The sequence below is a fragment of the Drosophila subpulchrella genome, chromosome 2R (assembly GCF_014743375.2).
Source record: "Drosophila subpulchrella strain 33 F10 #4 breed RU33 chromosome 2R, RU_Dsub_v1.1 Primary Assembly, whole genome shotgun sequence".
Lineage (NCBI taxonomy): Eukaryota > Metazoa > Arthropoda > Insecta > Diptera > Drosophilidae > Drosophila > Drosophila subpulchrella.
Genome location: NC_050611.1, coordinates 18,940,344 through 18,961,654, shown reverse-complemented (window position 1 = coordinate 18,961,654; position 21,311 = coordinate 18,940,344). Strand labels below are relative to the sequence as shown.

Here is a 21,311-nt window from a genome sequence, read left to right as displayed (position 1 = left end):
AACAAAAATGTTTATTACCTATTGTTGGCCATTTTAAAACCCCTATATGAGATAACTTTATTTGCCTTCCTCGATTTTCTCTCACCTTTATCAAAACCGAAGCCACAAACAAATTAATCAGGCTCATTAGCAATGCAATTTTCAATCATATCAATCTCAAGTGCCTGCCAACGTGTCTTCCATTTGATTTCCCTATAAAAACTACAACACAGTAGCAGGAAAACCGCAAAAAAGGCTCTTGTTAGTTAATCGCATTTCCACTTAGTCAGCGGTACTTGGCTGCTAGTCTTGAAGACTGACTGGGAATTTTCACGGCTCGCATACATTTTTTTGTGCCCCGTCATCACCATTCAGTTGCAGTGGAGCAGGCTAAAAAGTGACGATGGAGATGGGGGATCTCGAGGAGTTATCAAGTCTTGGGCTTGGTCAAAACCCCTTTGGGCCACATAAACGACGTCACCCGGTGCGCATGAGTAATGAGCTTCGCTTTGGTTTTCATTTCGTGTTCGGCTTTTGTCTGTTTGCCGATGTCTCACCTATTTGTTATCGTTTTAAAGTCGCTTGTCTCCGGTAATACCCTCTTTGAGGAGCGCTTCAAGGGGTACCTCAAAGTAATTTCGCTTATCCGTGGAACTTCAAACAGCTTACACAATTTTAATCAGATTTGTGTGGTATCTTGATGAACTCTTTTAACTCATTACAATTATATATTTCGATATTTCGAGTTTATAAATTGGATAACAACCAGATTTATCAAAAATATACCTCCAACAAGTGTTAAAATAATAATCACTTCCTCAAATCAAATATACGAGCTTATAACTAATGCAATTTATTTCACCCAATATTATAAACGTGGATCTAAGTACCTTTTTCTTATATTGTTTTCGTGACATATCAATTATTTCTTCCGCTTAAGAGCATTGGGTAATTCCACTTGAATCTCTCATTTGTCTTAATGTATTTTAAAATTGATTAATATGCAGAGTGGCAGGGCAGTCATCACCCCCACCCCTTGCCTATATATCCGACAACTTAAGGCCCCACCGTCCCCATATGACAATGCATTTTTGGTTTGTTTTTGTCGTCTTTATGTTTTGATTTTCACATTTATGTTGTGGGCACTGCAATCGGATGGCGACCTTGCGTATTGTCCAAATATTTGGGCCGCCGAAGGTTTTGACTTCAAGATCTGAATTTAATAGAGTAATTTTGTGATCAAGATTATAGATAAATGCGGGAAAAATGTGGACAAGCAAAAGATATTTTATGTAATAAGTGGGTGGGAACACAAAAATCAGTTAAATAAAATTTATTCATTCAATTTTTTTGATTTTAAATATAAATGGATATAACTTTGTCTAAAATTAATCTCAAGTTTCACACAGACTCCGTTTGAACTCAAGGTAATACATATAAATACATTTAATTTTATTAAAAATTACATAAATTTATTTATTATTAAACTGACTTAAGCTCAGTGTTCTATTTTATAGCAAATATAGCTCGACTAAAAGTTTAAATGGTTAGAGTTACAAATAGATAGAGTTAATGGATAGAGTTAAAATGGTTTTAGAAAGAAATCATGTTTCAAATACGTATATTTAAGTCTATATTTTGGTATGTGTGTATTTAAAAATTAAATTAAATTAAATGAATTAATTTTAATTCCTTTAAAACACAACCAAAAAACGTGTGTTAGTTTTAATATTTAGTTTTTAAAGGAATAAAATTCCACTTTGTGAGAATACTTGGCGCTACTGTTTGAATTTCCCGCGCAGTGGCAACGCCGCCTTGGCGGCGAAGTGGCATCACCAGCGGTTATTTGAAATCGCAGCAAGCGCTGATTTGTGTTGCAAAAGTGTTTGCTTAGACAATCTGCTAATTCGCAGGCGCAGGAAAAGCGGAAAGAAGAAGAGGAAGAGAAGCGGAAAGAAAAGGAAGAAGAACTAGACCAAAGTGGATTTCATTCAATAGGAAAAACGGCCAAGGTGGTGGGAAAATCATAGCGGTATCAGCCCCCAGAAAGCGAGAGAGTGTGTGTGCCTGTGAGTTACCGTTAACTCACCACCGAAAAAAGGGAGCGCAACCGTTGGCCAGAGAAAGGGGTGGAGAAAGGAGAAAGCAGAGAGAGAGCGAGAGCGAGAGTGGACGAGTGAGAGCCAGAGAGAGCGGTATTAATGGTGAGAATCGCAGGCGGCCCGGTTCGCCAGAAGCTTCTTCTTCCTGCCTCAGTCACTTTTCGCATTTCGAGCAGTGCTGCTGCTCTCTTCTCTCCGTCGAGGAACACGGTAACGGTACATTTCCCCCACAAAAAGAAATAAGGCTGTTCGAAATAATCGTAGGAAAAAGGATACAATCGCGTCGCGAAATGCCTGGTTACGTGTGTGAGTGAGTGTGATGCCAAATAGCAAGCAAATAAACAAGCCCCAAAAATAGGAAAATCCCCCAACTCCCGGAAAAATCCAGTTCCACATCGCCGCAGCATCCGCACACACACGTTTCTAACCTCACTTTCGATTTGGAGCCGGTACGTACACGCCCTAAAAAGAAAACCAGGGGTCTTACCCCCCGAAACACCATAGACCCCCTCTTTCTTTTCTTCTTTCTCCTTTCCTCTTTTATTTTTAGCATATTTTTTTGGCCTAGTTAGAGCATATTTCGCTGTCCTATTTTTCTTTTTTTGCTCGCCACTTATTTTTAGCCCCCTCTCGGCAGCAGCCCCTGCCTATGGGCACCCCCCCCCCCCCCCCCTGGCTGCCTACAAAAAAAATGTATGTCGCTGGGTTTATTATCTCATCCGGAGAATGTCGCTGCTTTTTGGCGTCGACGGTTGTAAAAAATTTAGCAGAAAATCTGACATTTCCGTTTCGCGTTTCCGCCAAAGAGAAGATGAGCTTTGCGCGGAAAAGAGAAAGCCAGAGAGAGCCAGGAGAAAGTCGGGGGAAAACCAGTGTTGCTGTGTCCTGGCATGCGAAAAAAAAAGAAAATCAGCCCGAAATTATGCTTAGCACCATAACGAATTTTCCCAGGAAATTACTAAATTAAACTGGGTATCTGTAGACCTAATATCTGACTGATAAACCCTGTCGATAAAGCTTTATCTTATCTCAGGAACTAATGGAGCTGTTGAGTCAGCTGGTTGGCCATTATATAAGCAGCCAGCAACCCCCCGGAAAAGCCGGCAGACGCCCAGGAAAATCGCAGTAGAAAATGGTAGCCAAAGAGCGATTTTCTCTTCTCCCAGTGACACTTTCTCTTCTCCTGAGACTTCTCTACATATCTCTCGCGAAATGAGAGCAGGCGCGTGAAATAATCTTGGGGAGCTTGGGAGGAAAAAATGAAACAGGCATTTTCCAATTGATTTTCAAGGCGGTCGACGCGAGCTCTTCCCCGAGAAAGTTTCACTAAATATCTCTATAAAAAATTTCACCAAATTCAGATATTGCTTTCTTTATTCGCTAAACGTTGAAAATGTTTCCGAAAAAGCGTGAAAAGTGCAGGAAAAGTTCCTCGAACAGCCGCTGAGGTCTGAGCTGATATTGCATAAAAAAAGCGAACGATGTGTGAGTAGTGGCAGCGCGCCCGGAAAAACTTTTGGGAAAATTCGAAGGGGGCGATGGTGTGGGCGGTGCTCAGCCCGAAAGTATGCCCCAAGATGAATGGAGCTGCTGACAACCTGGCCGTTAATTGGTCTCATAAATAATTTCGATTTAATCGCAATTTTCCCGACCAGTGTGCTAGTGTGCGGGTGTGTGAGTGTATTGTTGCACTCGACGGCGAGGCGATAACATTTCAAGTGCATTATGTCATTTTCCCCGTTTTGTTGTCTACACCCCCCTCGAAACCCCCCTTGCCACAGCCCTGCCCCACCCCCTTTGACCATGTGTGTGAGTGTTTGCCATTTCACAGCCGAGAAAATGGGAAAATGTATAGCACGAGGACGAGAAGGAGCAGGTCCTGTCAACAGGGCGCCATCTAATGCCGTAACTTTGTGTAATTAAAAAAAAAGAACAAAGCATTGGGTTAGGGATTGTAGGGGTTGTAAATACGTATGTGTATATAGCATCCTAAGTGTGACACTCGAGTGACTATGCTGAAAGGCCTGTCCAGCTGATAGGGCGGCTTTAGAATTTTATATTTGAGGCAGAAATAGGCTTACCTGAACATATTATAGGCCACTTTAACTGAAATATTATTGGTAATTACATTAAACTAGGGACTATCGATAGCCTATTATAATACCTTACTTAAATATGAATATTATTCTCAGGAAAAGGAATATATGTACCTATTAATATTGTGTTTCCACTTAATCATACCTAAGAATATAAATAATTTCAAAATAAAGACATTTTTAACTAATTGAAAACAAAAGTAAGCTCTTTTGACCTCCTAATTTCAAAGTCATCCTTATCATATATCAAATATTCCATTCATCTGAAGACAAACTTTCGGTTTGAGTTACGGAAATTCCGCAATAATTCCTCCCCCTTTTAATATGAATATGGCCTGCCATTGAGGAATGAAACTTTTGTTTTATGCTGCCCCATTTCCGGTCAGATGAGAATTTGTTTGCTCAGCCCAAAAGTAGGCAAACGGGTCGTTTATCGCCCAGCCTCTTCGATTCTCAGTCATCCCCCTTCACTAAACAAATTCTATGGCCGAAACTTTTGCGGTGGCTTTGCTCTTAGTTTTTGCACTGCGAGAAAAAGGGGTGGGGGTGTGAGCCACGCTTGGCTAAATATTCGATTTCGAGACTAGTTTCCGCTTTCCATTGGCTCAATTTTGGGAGGGAACCTAGAAACCATAGCTCGCAAAATATGTGAGAAATAGAAATCAATTAAAAACTCAAATATTTACCTTCGCTGTTAGAGGGATTTTGGGGGCACGTGGCAGACAGACCTACGAAACACACCCACCGACTGAAAAAAAAACATGACCATTTCCACGTGCCCTTGAATAAAAAGAAACACAATTGTTTAGCCTAGTCAACTAGGAACTTTATAAGCTATTACTTTATTTGCCTATTAGTTATTGAAACATGTAGTTTATAAAGAAATGTTTTCTGAAAAAAGATATGATAATATTCTGAAAAATCGAATACATTTCAAGCCCAAGCTGTTATATTTATCATCCAAAACGTAGTATTTGTTGACCTGAAAAAGGTTTTGATGACGTACATCGGTGATATTTTTCTCACTAAGTGATTCATGGTTAAGTTATTTTTTAGACTGCTTGTTTGCATGGACCTCTTAAACTTCAATGGCCAAGTAAGCAAAGATTTCTATTGATTATGCACTAAAGTGCCAGCTTTGAAGTGCTCTTGACGATTGGTAATTAGTAACGGCTGTAAAAAGAATAAATACAACTTTTTTACATAAATTTTAATACAATTAAAAAGTGGTTTAGCTCGTTAGAATGACATATGGAAAAATACCTAGTCAATGGCTCTTGGCCCAGACACTTATATAATTACCTGCTTTAAATATTCATAAGGTAGCTGAAGAAAATGTATATACAATTAATGGCGATTAATCACTTAGAGCTTGTTTGTTTTAATTATTTTCCTGATTATTGTATATTGAACTAATTAACAAAATACTATCCCACAGTTTAGTCATTATAAGTGATGATTAGGGAATTACATTTATAGTTTTTGATGAATGATTGTGGAGTTTGGATTCAGAATAAATTAAACGTATTATAGTTCTTGATATTATATGTATTTTAAAACTTACTCAAATATTTTAGGTGTTCTTTAAAATGGGAAAATGTAATTTAAATGTGTAGTTAAAAGTCAGTCCCTGATTATTGTATATTGTACTCATTAATAAAATACTATCCAATAGTTAAGTCATTATAAGTGATGGTTTGAGAATTTCTAGTTCTTGATAAATGATTATGGAGCTTGGATTGAGAATTAATTAAACCTATTATGTTTAAGTATTATATGAATTTTAAAACGCATTGAAACCTTTTTTGGGGCTTTATAAAATAGGGAAATATATTCCAGAAGTGTCATATAAAATCAAAGTTGTAAATTCCTGGAAAATTACTTGGAATAGCTTTTGTTTTTATTTTGTATTAAGAGTATAAATTATGATCCCCTCTTATTTTTTCCAGTGCAGTCAATTAGTTCTTTCAGTTAACTGTGGTGAATTAATCACCGCCCCGCCCGCTCGCTTACCCTTTTCCCAACCGCAAGTGTGACTTGCCTTTCAATTAGACACGAAAGTCTTTTTTGGTCAATTTGGCCGTTGGTCTTTACTGTTACCTGGTGGCAAGTGCAAGATTATGCATGCACACGCACACGCAGATACCCGATACTGTTGAAGCTTATGTGTGTACTTTGACCTCTTTCGGCTCTGCCGGCGTCGCAGCCGGCGTCTACGTGAGTGGTCAATGTCAGTGCCTGACCACATATCCAATTTCTTCTCTTTCTCCTCCGGTTTTCCGTTTTCCCCGACTTGTTTTCCACACACACCGTTCTTTTGCGGCTTTTTCAATTAAAGCTTGTTGCATGCTGCCTCTGCCGCTGCCTCTGTCTCTGCCGCTGAGCTCTCTTTTTCGCTCTCTTCTGGGGATCTCCAGTGCGAGATGGTATATGAAATCTCAAATCTCGCAACCGAAATCTACGTGTCCGCCGCTCTCTCTTCGCGCTGCTTTCTTTTGTGCGCCTTCCTTGGCAGCGCAGCTTTGGCGGCGACTGCATAAATCTTTCACTTCTTCGAGGGCCAAGTTTAGTTCAGTTCCAAACGGCCGACGAAGCGGACGCGTCGCTGAAAGATCACACATTCACAAGCACATATATATATCTATGTATATATAGTATATGGCCAAGAAAAGCAGTTAAAAAAGTTAAGAAAGCGAGCCAAGAACGGTCAACTCTCTCCCGCTTCCGCGCTCTCTCTCTCTCTCGCCGAACGCGCTCTCCCTCTCTCTCTCGGTCGTTTGATTTCTTTGCGCCTGCGCAACGGTCATTCTTCGCCGCCTTACCTCTCTTCGCGCTCTCTCTCGCAAAAGTGAAAATATTTGGAGAAATTTCTTGGGGGCAACCGAAGAAAGAGAAGAAGAAGAAGCAGCAACAGAAGAAACAGAATTTCGGTCTGGAGTTTTTTAGTGTGTCAGGAGTGGGCATTGGTATCGGTATCATCGTATCTTGCCTTGCCAGTAGTGTCAACAACGAAATAAAGAATCGTCAACGAAAATAGTTTTCCGTTCTGTCGTACTCGGTTTTTTTCCACGCGAACGACCTTTGGAAACCCAAACCCCCAGCAAGTGCCGAAAGTTCCGCTAAAGCCCGAAACCACAACAAACGAATTCGCAAGTAACCCAATGTCAATGACCTAAATTCGGGGTTTCTCGGAAAAACGAAGTGGGAAAAACCAAATCAAGTCAATGCAAATACAAGTTGCTGCTGCATCTTCAGCATCTTCAGCGTCTTCGATTATAGCCAATAGCATCGGCTGTATGTTTCTTTAACAAGTAAGTGCAAGCCAGGCTTGGCCCACAAATATTTGAGCTGTTTCCTTTTTGGTCGGATTATGCAATTCCAGTTTTAGCTAATATTTGACCCAGGTTAAACCGTCCATTCACAGTAGAGCTTGGATAGCCGAAAATATAGGAAAACTCTGAGACTCTGGTCGAAATGAGGTCTTCAAAACTATGGTGTTATACCCAGTCTTTGACCTAAGCTAACCTCATTTTATTTGGCGCCCAACACTTTTTGAGGTATACCAAAACTAGTGATTCGACATCAGTATCTTAACATGATAAACCATTTCCCTTAAAAAATTGGTTGAATATCTTTTGGGTTTACATATTTCCCTTTATAGAACCTGGTCTGTTGCTTCCAGTCAAATTAATTTTGACTTATAGAAACTTGGCTGCTTAGATTGTATAATATTCAGAGCTTTACAAGTACAAGGTATACCAAAACTAGAGATTCGACATCAGTATCTTAACATGATAAACCATTTCCCTTAAAAATTTGGTTGAATATCTTTTGGTTTTACATATTTCCCTTTATAGAATCTGGTCTGTTGCTTCCAGTCAAATTAATTTTGACTTATAGAAACTTGGCTGCTTAGATTGTATAATATTCAGAGCTTTACAAGTTCAAGTTTACGTATACAAACAAAACATTTAAATATCAGTCACGTGGTGGTTCGATTTATAGAAGTTGGACTGTATTAATATCCAGGTTGTTGCTGCGAGAAAGTTTTTAAAAGGCCACCAATATTTTCGAAACTTTTGTTGCTGTATATTTGTAATATTAATCATTGCATATTTACAAATAAAATTTGCACACAGACGAGACAACGACTAGCGACAACGAAAACGAAAATGAAAACGATAACGACAGCAAAAAGACGATGGAGCATAATAAATAAACATGGATCATGGCCACATACACACAGATACAAAGATACAACATCTGAGATTGCAAAAAAGAAAAACCGAAAACCGAAACCAAAAAAAAAACCAAATAGCCGAAAAACCCTCGAGAAACGCGGTAGTTAAAAGAGTGGGGCAGCCGCGCACTCGATTGTTTATTTAATTTTTACATTTACAAATATCATTACACCGATTTCTGCTTTTGTGGGGTAAATATCTGTCGCTCGGACTCGGACAATGTGTCATAATTGCGAACCCACATTGACTTGACCCACATTTCTGGCTGGGAGTGGAATGGAGTGAAGTGAAATGAGTGGACGCATGCGCAAATGCATCGACGGCCAGCGCTGAGCTCGGCCAAAAATGATTGCCACAGTCAATACATATGGCCATATAGCATATAGTATCGGTACCTTAAGTATCGCTAGCGGTATCTGAGCGTTCGAGAAGGCGACATATTTCTATTGATTACGTGCCCGAACTACGAGAGCGACCCCCTCGAATTTCTTTTTCACTTTCGCAACTCTGGGCTAGATTCATTCTACTTGGCCACGGGGCTAATGGTCCTACTCAAAATGGGTTACCGAGCCATTAAGCCAGCCACTTGGCATTCAGATCGATTGTTTATTGGGCACACACTTTCGCGGCTCTGTGACGTAAAGCTGGGGGCGAGGTTTCTTCAGTAAATAGGGAATCTTTCCTCGAAACGTCTCAATTTTGACGACTTCGTGAACCCCAAAAATAGTATTTCTTCGTACAGTCGTCGACTGTAAATAAAGCCTGGGAATTACTCTCTACACGTTGGAATATTTGTCGATCTTTAACTTGTTTACTTGCTATATTTGCCCATGTGTTAGGCATCCCTTATATTGTAGAGCCAGTTTAAACAGTTCTAAAAGTATTGTAATGGTTTTATATACAAAGCTGGAATTTTCTAAAAAGTACCCAACCTTTTTTTTGCCATTAACCTGCATATTATATGTTACGATCTACTTTTGACATTCTCATTTGTTTTTAGAGTCTAACCACTTTCTCGCTTGGGAATTGCACTTTAGATTACCTACTTAGCTGCCAGTCAATTTGATATGCATTTCGAAACCCTGACTTGACCCCGCCAAAATTGAATATACTTATGTGAGTGGACCTTGCTGCACAGTTCACAGCTCATAAGAAATGGGTCTTATCTTAAGGTCTAGTCTTCCATAAATCTTCATCGTATAATTGCAATGTCCAAATTGTTTCTGATTATTCAAATTGGCCGACTGAGGCAAATTTTAATTGCAGCTTGACTAAAAGAATGTTTTAATTGGGCCCGTAGACGCTTGGTCTTAGCTCATGTGACCAGCCTAAAAATAAGATAAGCTCTATATATTATAATTGTGAATTATTTAATATCTAGCTGGCGCGTGTGGGTGCGAGCGGGACGGGGCCTGAACTCGTCTCAGCTGAGCTTTTAAATTGGATAGCTAATCTGCTGACTACCTCCAGAGCCGCCCCCATTATACACAGTTAAATTTAACTTTTATGCTGTAAACTGCGAGATCGCTTTTGTTTGTTAATCAAGGCACACGAATTATGGGCAGTGGGAGGGAGACAGATCCGAGATTCATTCTATCCAGCCAACCCCCTACAGATTTATTCAATTACACACAAAGCATAGATAGCTTACGATAACCATAAGAGCAGACATAGTCGACCAGTGGCTAGTGTCCAACGACAACCGGACAGTCCACAATTCCAGAGTCTCACTCAAAGGTTCAATAGAATAGAGGGCACAGACCCATTATGCGCACTCACACAACTGGGTCCGCATATCCACATATCCACACATCTGTCCAGCATCCGCCGTAGCTCGAGGTCTACGGGTTTACATAATGAGAGGCCTCCCATTGTTGAAAAGTGAAAATGCATATTTGAACTTTCGTTTGTGGTCAATTCAGTTCGATTCGATGCGGTCCGGAGCGAAAGAAACCGATCCGAAAAACGAAACGGGCTACCAAATTGCCAAAACAAACAGGTTGACACCGCACCGCCGGATCCAAGGGATCCAAAATAACACCTCAGAATCGCACGGTTCGTACGACTATATATCTCTGTGACTCTATGGCATGGTCTACAGTCTGCATGCGGAAGCATTCGAGGCGGCTATAAGTGTATACACACATATATGTCGAGGCCCTGAGTGCTAAAGACTCGTAATCCGAAAGCAACAAGCTCCAAATGAGGAAACGGCAGGGCCTGAAGAGAGGAGACAGTGTAGAAAAGCGCAAAGAAGAAACGCGGTTAAAGACGGGTCTTCGACCATGGGAGAAACATAAGACAGTGGACGTGGTCGAAACAAGAAATACCCTTGGGGAAGTTCATGTAATCTTTGCTGAAATCTGAGGTTCTGAAAGTGCTGGAGGTAATTAGTAGGAAGTGGTTAATGGACGGGGCCCTCAAATGAAATAATGCCTATTTTCGCACATTGATTGCTAAATAACTTGCTAATCTCTAAACGGAATAAGTGTTTATATGGATTATATTTCGTTTTGACCCACGTTTTTGACATCATTACACTTTAATGAACTTAATTTAAAGATAATTCAATTATGGAAATGCTGTACTACGTTACAAACATTATATTAAATGGTTCTAACCCTAAGCAGGTTTTTGCTTATATTTTAGTAATATGATCCTAAACTATCCTAAAAACCTTTGGTAAATATAAACCAGTACCCAAACCAAACCAAGACCTTTAAGAATTATGTATTATAACCCAACGAGTTCAAAAGCTTTTAAGATACGTATCCCCTGAACCCCATTAAATATTAAAACCTTAATTAATCCCTATCCCCGAATCCTTTGCCATATTCACCCATCCCTTAAAGGCCCTTAGGGTATACGTAAATTTTTGAAGCGGTCGCTTCCAAATGTCCGGCAAGTCGATGCTGATGACGATGACGAGGTTGCTGATGATGATAATGCGGCACGATTATAGGAAATGGGTCAGACAATACACGGGCAGCAAAGACTGGTGTGTAACTACCTTGTCAAGGCAGGTTGAATGTTGAATGTTTACCGTTTAACAGCACACACGCAGATACATTTCGGTCTTCATGTTTGGTTAACACGCTCCGTGGCATGGTGGGCGGAAGGCGGGGGGAGGTGGTTAATGGGCGTGGCTGGGCCAAAGCGATGGTTCGATGGTCGGTTCATTTGCCTCTTATAGCTGGCGCGCAAATTTTCGTTGCAGTTGGTAAGACAGCAGGAAAAGAGCCGCGCGAGAGAGAGAGATGGGGAGAAAAAGTTGATTTTCAAGAAATTTCACTTTAGAATGAAGAGGAACCAGTCGCGGGTCTCGGCGTCTTCGAGGCTTCATTGATAAATTTACAGTTACGTGATGAGGCCGCTCTGATTGCCGCGTCTCAAAGATGTTTAAACTTTAATTATAGAGCTCTCGGCCGCAACTAGTTCAGCGGATATAGCCCTCTGCGATTTGATAACATCGCCACACTCACAAAACGATGCCCGGCCAAAAGACAAACAGCCAATGTGCCAATTTCTTAACACATTTCTCGGCGGCCGCCGCATAGAGAAACAGCGAAATATTTTTGCCAAGTCAGCGAAAGATACCCTCAAATGCAAATTACCAAAAATGTATAAAAAAAATAAAAATAGTGCGGCCATCTGTGGCTGTAGATTTTGTACAAACTAAAAAATTGAAAACGAAAGTTTGACCAAAAAACTTAGCAACAACAAAGACAAATTTAAATACATACGAAGGGAAAAAAAATATTGCGGAATTTAGATATTTAAGAAGAAGAAAAAAACCCAAGACCTACAAAAGATCCGAAAAATAAAAAGTGAAAGTCATGGCCCCCAAAAAAATTCGTTTTAGAGACGCCACGCTTTAAGCCAACATTATCATAACCACGATTATCGCCTGAGCTTGACGTCACACCCCATAAGTATATCTAACTACCAATCAATCTAGCCAGATAGATGCACACTCCCCTATTTCCTGGTTACGATCAATATTTGGTCAACAATAAATTTGAAATTCAATTAGCAAGGCATTCGGCGAATTACAAGTCAGATGAGATGGGTATACTTTCCGATGCACAGGGTTCGAAGGTCAAACCCTTCCCAGATAACCAAATAAATGGGGGCTCTGCGGGGCAGGCGAAACAAATACGATTTGTTGTTTATCCGATATTTTTCCTTTTAGCCAGCCCTGTTGTTTCACTTGTTACCAACGCTTGTTGACAAATTCATTAGGGATTTTTTACAACCCTACAGTCAGGAACTACGACGGTAGAACCGTTTGTTTGGACTGGCTAAGTGTGCTGTGCCCCCCTCGACGGGAAGGTTAACTATTCCGATTTCGATTGCAAAGTATTTCCTAGAGATAGCCACCACATAAAGCGGGATTTAATTTGGGTGTTTAGCCAACCCAGCTTTATCTCTTTCTCCCTTTTTAATACTCTCCTTGTGGCAATGGATCACATTGCTGGATTGCATAACGCAGGTCAACTTTGGACCTGCGGAGATATTATGACGTGTGAAACACTCTTAAGTGGCACTTGATCATGCGGGTCGCCATATAGCGATAGAATCTCTCGGCTCAGCGCAGCTAAGCGCAGCTCCACTCGGCTCATGTAAAAATCGTTTAATATAGAATGAAGTGTTCCCAGACATATAGTGGGCATTCGCCAACTGTCACTGCTATCGACAGTATCGTCTCCCCGGTTCGTTGCGACGGGTCTTCAGTTCTCGGTTCTCAGTTTTCAGTTCTCAGTTCCCAGTTCTCGGTTCTTCGCACTCGCCTTGTAAGCCGATTTAGGCATTAAGCGGATTTCGCGTACTTAGCTCTATTGTGCGTTAAATTCAATTGCGGTCCGTTGGATAGCCATATCCCAGATCTAAGTGATGTGGAGTGTGTGCCCTCTTTTCATCCTGCATATCCTTTCGTTCGACGTCATTTGCATATCCTTTTCCGTGATGGCCGATTGCCAAGCTCTTAGACGTCATAGCTCGGATTTGGGTTACCCATCAGCTGGGGCTCAAAATGATGGCTAATTTTAGTTCGGCCTCAAGGATAAATGACGTTTTGATGGAAAGATAGATGAATATATAAATTGATAGGTGGATGGCTGGGTATGGGCTAGGACTTTGATTTGGGTTTGGTGGCATATTTTGATTTTACGTTGTTCAAAGCTAATTTACAGGCGAATGTAATAAGGAATGAAGAGGGTTAATGATTGAATTTAGGAAAAATAATGTTTTCGTGGACAGCAAAATTAGGGATTGCCAGCCTACAGAAAATAAAATGGACGTGTGCGATTGTGAATTTATAAAATCTTAAACATTATTTGGCATTTTTAATATATTTTCTTAATGTAATTTATATTTATAAATTAATTTAACTTTGTTTTCCTGTCTTACAGTTCTGCAGCGCACTCAAGCTTGGAAGTTATCGTAAATCGGTCTTGTTCACCCCCCACCCAACCCACAGGATACACCTGCTGAACTCTTTTTGTACAAAACCAACCTAAAGCAACCTCCAGGACAAGCGACTCATGGAAACATGGACAGACGCTCAACGGCGACAGAAGGATTTTCAACTAGCTTTTCGAAGGACTTAATTGCATAAATTTATATGAACAATTCAGCAGCTTCCAACTAGGGAAAATCAGAGTAATCACTTCCAAACCAAAAGCATATATATATATATATATATAATAGAGGGGACACACCGCCCTTGGAAACTCGAGCGCACACTGCAAATGACAAAGAACTGCTTCCTACTTTAACTTAAGCGCAGGACTCGAACCGCAGGATAATAATAACATAAAAGAAAGACAGCTACAAAAAAGGCAACAAACAATCGAACATGTCACACGCGGCAGCCAACAAAGCGGAAACGGAAGCAGTCCCAAACAGCAGCCTCAAACAGTCCGCCGCCCCCCAGCCCGCAAACAGTCACGATGCCAAGCTGCTCAACGGCACCTTGGCCCGCACCAACGGCCTAACCCATGCCGCCAGCGTGGCCACCTCCTCCTCCGGCTACGGCAGCTCCAGTGGCCCCGGCTTGGGCGCGGGCTCCGGCGGAGCCACCTCATCCGCATCCGCATCCTCAGCCGCGGCGGCGGCGGTGGCCGCCTCGACGGCCCTGCCCTTGCCGCCCAGCAGCAACGGCCTCCAGATGCCCTACGAGCGGTTCCGGGCGGACGACACCAGCTACGTGCCCATCGGCCAGTTCTACGCGGGACGCAGCGTCTTCATCACGGGCGGCACTGGCTTCATGGGAAAGGTGAGTTCGAAATTTCCCATTGGAAAATATCTTAAAGCTACATATTACCTTACCAAAATATATATTTAAAAAGGATATTAATTTTCAAGTATTACATATTCAATATATATATATAACGCTGTCTGGCTTCAAAAACTAATTGTTACAATAGTTAATTGATAAAAATTCCTGATGTTAAAAATGTAGGCCAGTGTGACCGTGTCCTAAAATTATTTTAACGCAAGACTAAAATAGGGATTTTTCCTTTTGACCTTACAAAAGCAATCAATTTTTTAATTTTACAACTTAATTATCTAAATTAGGTAAAAGACAAATCTCAGTGACTCAGATTTTACAAAACAATTTTACAACTTGAGGTTTTTAAAGATCTACCGAATAGGCTTTGTAAAATTGTTGTTAAAGCTTGGGAGAAAACGAGTTCGGATTTTGTGGTTGATGGTTTTGTGGTTTAGTTAACGAAATATTACTGGAAGTGATAAATATGGAAATATTTGGGAAGTGCAATAAATATTCTACTACATTTTTAAAGATTTCTAAACAATCTAAAAACTGCAATTAATTAAATATCTAATCTTAGGGATTTATTTGTAATAGCTTTCTCTTAAATTAGATTCATTAAAGTTTTGAGAGATGATATTGCTTTAGCTTATTATATTTTATTAAATGCGGCTCAAACAACTTAAATAGCACCAAAATTTAATTTGATTAAATTTGTTGGTAACTACTGCATACTAGATATAATTACAAGATGACCCTTTCATGAGTAAAAGTAATCATTTCTACTATTACAGACTCTTATCTTCGTAGGGAAAATCAGCTTGATGATTACGAGTAGTAATAAATTAAATATTAAATGCTATGTTCTTGCGTCAGAATAAAACGATTACTTATATATGCATTTCCATTAAGTTTAGTTGGCATTATGTATTGATACTCGTGTGTGATTCAAATAACCTTAAATCCTGTTACGTATAACCAAATGCCCACTCATGGCCAATATTATTTGCTAAGATATGTATGTTATATGTACATCCCCTGACCAAACTACCCCACTCCCCATTATCCTTTTTCGGGCCCAAAAGCCGCCACCAACTTTCATTGCATACTTTTGTGGGCCGCTGGCCAGCCACTTTCATTCACGTCACGCATACGCCGCGTGTTCATTGGCTCCGAATTGAACTATTGAACCCGCCGGCCTGGTTGGGCTCGATTGAAAACTCGAAGTGTTTCTCAGTCATAAAATATGCACAAATATTTGTGTGCGCGCTGATAAACAAAAAGTTGTGGAACGAGGTGTTTGGTGGGTGGATTCGATGGATTTCGTGGTTGGCCACCCTGAATTTTAGATGCACTCCGTGTTGGATGTTTGCAGTCGATGTGCGTGAGTGCTTCACTTGGTTTGCTTGCCGTTTTTTAAAGCCGAAATGCTTGAGTTACGTTGAGCTGGCTCCACTAGACGATGTTGACTCATCGTCGCCTGCCATGCAAAAGCTTCATAATGCTAGAATTGTGACTGCGTCTATGCATTTGGCTTGGACGGCCCACTCCCACTCTGGGTTCCGCTTAATTGTTCCTCAAGTGGTGCAGCGGACTACCCGTTTCCCTGCTCCAAATACATCCTCCGGCTGTTGTGCCAATTTTTATGCCAGCCATTGTTAAACACAAGCACAGAGAGAAAAATTGTATCTATATATTTTTTGATATCTTCATTACACAATATTTAAAAAATCATATTGAAGAAAATATAGGACCATGTAGTGATATTTGAATTTGATTTTGAAATACCCTTACTCTTTTTTTTTATCTATGAGTTCCTAACTTACTATAAAAAATATTGAGATCTTAAAAAAAAAAAATTCCATACAATATTTTTTTTATATCTACGAGTTCCTAACCTTTTATAAAAAAACATTGAGATCTTAATAAAAAACAATTCCATATATATTATAAGATTTAACGCTAAGTACTTCTGAAAAGTCATATCAACTTGTCTAAATGGTACTTTTATTTCCCTTAAATATTTTATTAAATTCCCCACTCTTTTCTCTCTGTGCATATTGCATGTCGGTGGCTCCTGGCTGCGTCATTATGACATGAAATCGCAGTGGCGCCGCCCAGACTCTGAGCTCACAGTGGTGTTGTGTGTTGTTCATCGATTTTGTGCTCCTGCCACGCCCACCACCCACTAAGCCACCCACTCAACGGCCCACAGAACCCGCCCACAACCCCTTTTATTTTTTTTTGTCTGCTGTGGCCTGTTGTCGCTTAATTCCGGTACAATTCTCACATCGTTTTCGGGGCGTGTCCCAGCCCCCGAGCAACACCACCCACCCACACAGAAACGAAGTCAAGTCAAGCCAAACCGCAGACACCACTGAAGTGGGTCAAGTGTGTCCTCGTGGGTGTAACAATAATCGTTTATTTGGTTAATGGCCATATTCAATGACTGAGTGCCTAGTTACATTTCGATTTCCGATGCTCTCTTTTCCAGGTGCTGGTGGAGAAGCTACTGCGCTCGTGTCCGGACATAAGGAATATATATCTACTGATACGACCGAAACGCGGTCAAGAAGTGTCGGCTCGTCTCACGGAACTGCTGAATGCACCAGTGAGTATACTCAGTGGGAGGGGGGTTAAAAACAAGGGATTATACTTACTATCTAACTCTTTTGATAGCTCTTCGAATCACTGCGTCAGGAGAAGCCCAAGGAGCTGAGCAAAGTCATACCCATTTCGGGCGATATTACTTCCGAGGAGCTTGGTATTTCAGAGAAAGATCAGGTGAGTCTCCCCACATTAGCATTTAATGGCTGTTGGCTAATAGAGATTTTTTCCATTTGTAGAACCTACTGTGTCGCAATGTTTCCGTTGTCTTTCATTCGGCTGCCACTGTGAAATTCGACGAGAAGCTCAAGCTGTCTGTCACAATCAATATGCTGGGCACGAAACGTCTCGTCGAGCTCTGCCATCGCATGCTGTCACTGGACGTAAGTCGGGGATATAGAATGCGGATCCGAGGCGGTTTCTAAATCAATTAACGCTCTTATAGGCACTTATCCATGTATCCACTGCCTATTGCAATTGCGATAGAACCGATGTGTCTGAGGTTATCTATGCACCGCCCTATAATCCCGACGATATCATTTCACTAATCAACTGGCTTCCGGAGGATATACTTGATCAGGTGGGTGTCGCATATATGAGATTATCCAAGTTTATTATTTAATGGTTAACTTAATATTTCAGCTAACACCGAGCCTCATTGGCAAGCGCCCCAATACGTACACATTTACAAAAGCCTTAGCGGAGCATATGTTACTTAAGGAGGCTGGTAATCTGCCCGTTGCCATTGTGAGGCCATCGATTGGTGAGTTCAGAATATAAGAGATATTATAAAAATATTTCCAAATATTTTATTCATTTCTTAGTTACGATTATTAGTTAACTCGCCTTGAATAAAATGTAAAAATTTAAATCAGGACCCTTTCGCCTCTTATAAATTATTTGCATTCCTCCGCAGTGACTGCCAGTCTGAATGAGCCGTTTGCCGGATGGGTGGACAACTTCAATGGGCCAACGGGCCTGGTTTCGGCGCTGGCCAAGGGCATGTTCCGCACGATGATGTGCGAGAAGAACTATGTGGCCGATATGGTACCTGTCGATATTGTGATTAACCTGATGATCGCCGCCGCCTGGCGCACAGCGACCCGCAAGTCCAACAACCTACTCATCTACAATTGTTGCACCGGCCAGCGCAATCCCATCATCTGGTCGGAGTTTGTCAAACACGCCATGACGAGTGTGCGCAAGCATCCCCTGGGTGAGTTGTGGTGGAACCCGAAAAACAGAAACCCATTAAATATTAAATGGGAAACCCTCCCAATGTGAGCCCTATAATTAACGCGGATATTATTGTATTTTCCCAGAGGGCTGCCTGTGGTATCCGACTGGCGACCTGCGCATGAACCGCCCCATGAATACGCTAAATTGTATAGCCAAGCACTTTTTACCGGCCTACATTCTGGACGGAGTGGCAAGAATCATGGGCAAGAAGCCATTGTGAGTTGGGCCGGCCGCTCCCCCAGAGCTATTCAATTAGTATTCTTATTATAATTTTGGTTGTACCCTTTTACAGCGTTGTCAACGTACAAAACAAAATTGCCAAAGCTGTGGAATGCCTCGAGTACTTCGCCACACGCCAATGGCGCTTCAAGGACGACAACGTCCACGCCCTGCTCCACACGCTGAGTCCCAAGGATCGCGAGATCTTCGTCTTCGACGTGCGCCACATCAACTGGGACAAGTACGTGGAGCGCTACGTACTGGGCTTCAGGGAGTTCCTGTTCAAGCAGCGGCCCGAATCGCTACCGGCCAGCAGAAAGCGCATGCTCAGGTATGAAGTATTCCATATATTTGAAAGAAAGTATGGATAATTTGAATACCCATTACTCGAAAAGATTAAAAACATAAATATTTTTGAAAATGATCATTAAACAAGTCGATCTAGCCATTAATTTTTCTGTTAAAGCTAGAAAGTTGAAATTAGGCATGCTAGTTCTAGAGATTCCTGCGCAGCGCACGTTTATCTTATCAAGCCCAACGTATTCAACGTTTTTGTGTTCGAGTAAATTTTGTTATATTTTTATTTAGAAAAACCTATTGGCACATCAAAAATGGTTTAAATTAGACCATTACTTAAAAAGTTCTGATCAATAAAGGTGACTACCTGATCATGTAAAATGTAATGTAGATAACCTGTAAGTTACGATGTTTCTTCGCTTCTTAAGGAAGACTAAGAGAGTAAAGGGTATTTCACAGTCGGATGTTTGACTATAGTTCTTTTGTTAATAAATACCCCATGTAAAATGTATTCCCCTATATTCATATATTCCAATATCCCTATTTCAGGCTCTACTATCTGCATCAGCTGACCAAACTGGTGGCGGTGCTGCTCACCTGGCGCTTCCTCATGTCGCGCTCGAAGCGCCTGAACGACTTGTGGAGCTCCTTCCTGGAGAACGCGCTCAAGATGGCGCGCTTGATACCCTTTTTGTAATTAAGTGCGGATGGCGACCGGTGTGGAAGCTTGGAGACAGCAACTGCGGACATATGTATATGCGCTGGGATCTGGCAGGATCTGCGACGTTCTTCTTCTTTGCGATTTCTAAATGCTTTAACATGGCGTACATTTTAGAGGTTTTTAGCAAATAGTTATATTCATATTTTTCTATATATGTTACAAATGAGTAAACAGCAGAAGCCACAACACATCCGAAACACATCCAAGCGACGCGATGAGCATCGGCTACTAACTAACAGATTAAAATATTGACATTAACGCAATGGGGTAATTAAATGGCATCCATCACATTTATTCAGGTGCAATGATAGGTCAGGTCAGGTGTGAGAGGGCAGGAATTTTATAGAGCCCCCGGTGTCGGTTGTTGTCTCCATTTATCTCTCTCTCCTTCTGCGAGATTGTACAATTTTGTGAAATAATTTAAACGCGCAAGGGGAAAGCCCAGAGTCGAAGTGAGTTCCACCTTTTTGCATAAAGAGATGGGGGGATTGCTCGAGTGAATTTATGGTCGGGATTCATCGATAATGAAGCAATTTGCATGAATTAGTACATCCAAAACTATACAGAAAAGAAATTTGAAATGACAAATGCGCAAACAAAGGCGATTAATTCAGCAATGATTAGTAAAGAGAATAAATGAAATTAAATGAAATGGCTTGTTATTGCTTTAAAAATTACATAAACGTAACGTAAACTATGCTAATTAATTAATATTAATTATAAATATTATTACGTAACGAGCGAACATTGCATATAAATAATACGACAAACAAAAAACCAACATTATTTATAATTGAATGTAGTTTTAACATTTTTACATTTACAATTAAGTTTTCAATTTATATAAAACAAAGCAGAAGGAGCGGAATTATATACGACAGGAGACAAAATTCAGATATACAAAATTCAATTTATGTATATGTATATGACAAAAAAGCGAAAACACAAGCGAAAAACTACAAAAAAATCATAATGATAATAAATTAATGAAAACAAAAATTATATTTATATATAAACATCAGAAACATAATTTCTTAGCATTTGCAGCCTAAAAACTAAATCTAAGCGTAGCCAGAAATGGAGTTTCCAAAAAATAACAAACTATGAATGAAGTTTTTTGAAACAAACGCAATTAGAGAAACATGATTATGAAATTTATATTTAAATGCGATAAATTAAAAAAAAAAACACAAACAAAACAAAAAACCTATACAAACACACACAGAAACCAAGACACATATAGTAAGAACATTCCATCCAGTCAGTAGGAAATCGGGTCACCAACCAACTCTTCCTCCACTTTGGACTTTTGCTTCCCGTCTCGTTTGATCGATATAGGCCAGGTAATAATGGCCGGGTCACGGCCAGGATATAGTTCGTTCTCGGGTTCGTTTTCGTGCAATTATGAATATCTTATGTTATGCCTAGAATTTATTATGTTTTATTTCTAAATCGATTTGTAAATTGCAGTGCATCAATAAAATACACTTCCAAAATAATAATACAACTATACCAACGCGTTCTTCTTTTTATTTC

At 40.5% G+C, this 21,311-nt stretch overlaps 1 protein-coding gene across 4 annotated transcripts; it reads left to right on the top strand.

Annotated features, from left to right (window-relative positions):
• The first annotated feature begins 2,359 nt into the window (after positions 1 to 2,359).
• On the top strand, positions 2,360 to 19,898 carry LOC119551073 (putative fatty acyl-CoA reductase CG5065). 4 transcript variants are annotated; one of them, XM_037860200.1, is made up of 11 exons: positions 2,360 to 2,530; positions 13,830 to 14,695; positions 17,187 to 17,303; positions 17,372 to 17,476; positions 17,539 to 17,682; positions 17,745 to 17,879; positions 17,942 to 18,062; positions 18,216 to 18,515; positions 18,622 to 18,754; positions 18,831 to 19,088; positions 19,604 to 19,898. In XM_037860200.1, exons 2-11 carry the CDS (start codon positions 14,276 to 14,278, stop codon positions 19,749 to 19,751), a joined length of 1,881 nt encoding a protein of 626 aa, XP_037716128.1. In that variant the 5' UTR covers positions 2,360 to 2,530; positions 13,830 to 14,275; the 3' UTR covers positions 19,752 to 19,898. The 4 variants fall into 4 exon arrangements, with proteins under 4 accessions (XP_037716128.1, XP_037716126.1, XP_037716129.1 ...); XM_037860198.1 differs by lacking the exon at positions 2,360 to 2,530 and adding an exon at positions 3,417 to 3,566; XM_037860201.1 differs by lacking the exon at positions 2,360 to 2,530 and adding an exon at positions 7,114 to 7,488.
• Positions 19,899 to 21,311: the final 1,413 nt, after the last annotated feature.

What these genes read in the sequence shown, in the direction of transcription:
- LOC119551073 (XM_037860200.1), top strand. Translation starts at nt 14,276, where the DNA reads ATGTCACACGCGGCAGCCAACAAAGCGGAAACGGAAGCAGTCCCAAAC. An exon ending in GCACTGGCTTCATGGGAAAG is followed by an intron (nt 14,696 to 17,186) that starts GTGAGTTCGAAA and finishes TCTCTTTTCCAG; the next exon opens with GTGCTGGTGGAGAAGCTACT. An exon ending in GTATTTCAGAGAAAGATCAG is followed by an intron (nt 17,477 to 17,538) that starts GTGAGTCTCCCC and finishes TTCCATTTGTAG; the next exon opens with AACCTACTGTGTCGCAATGT.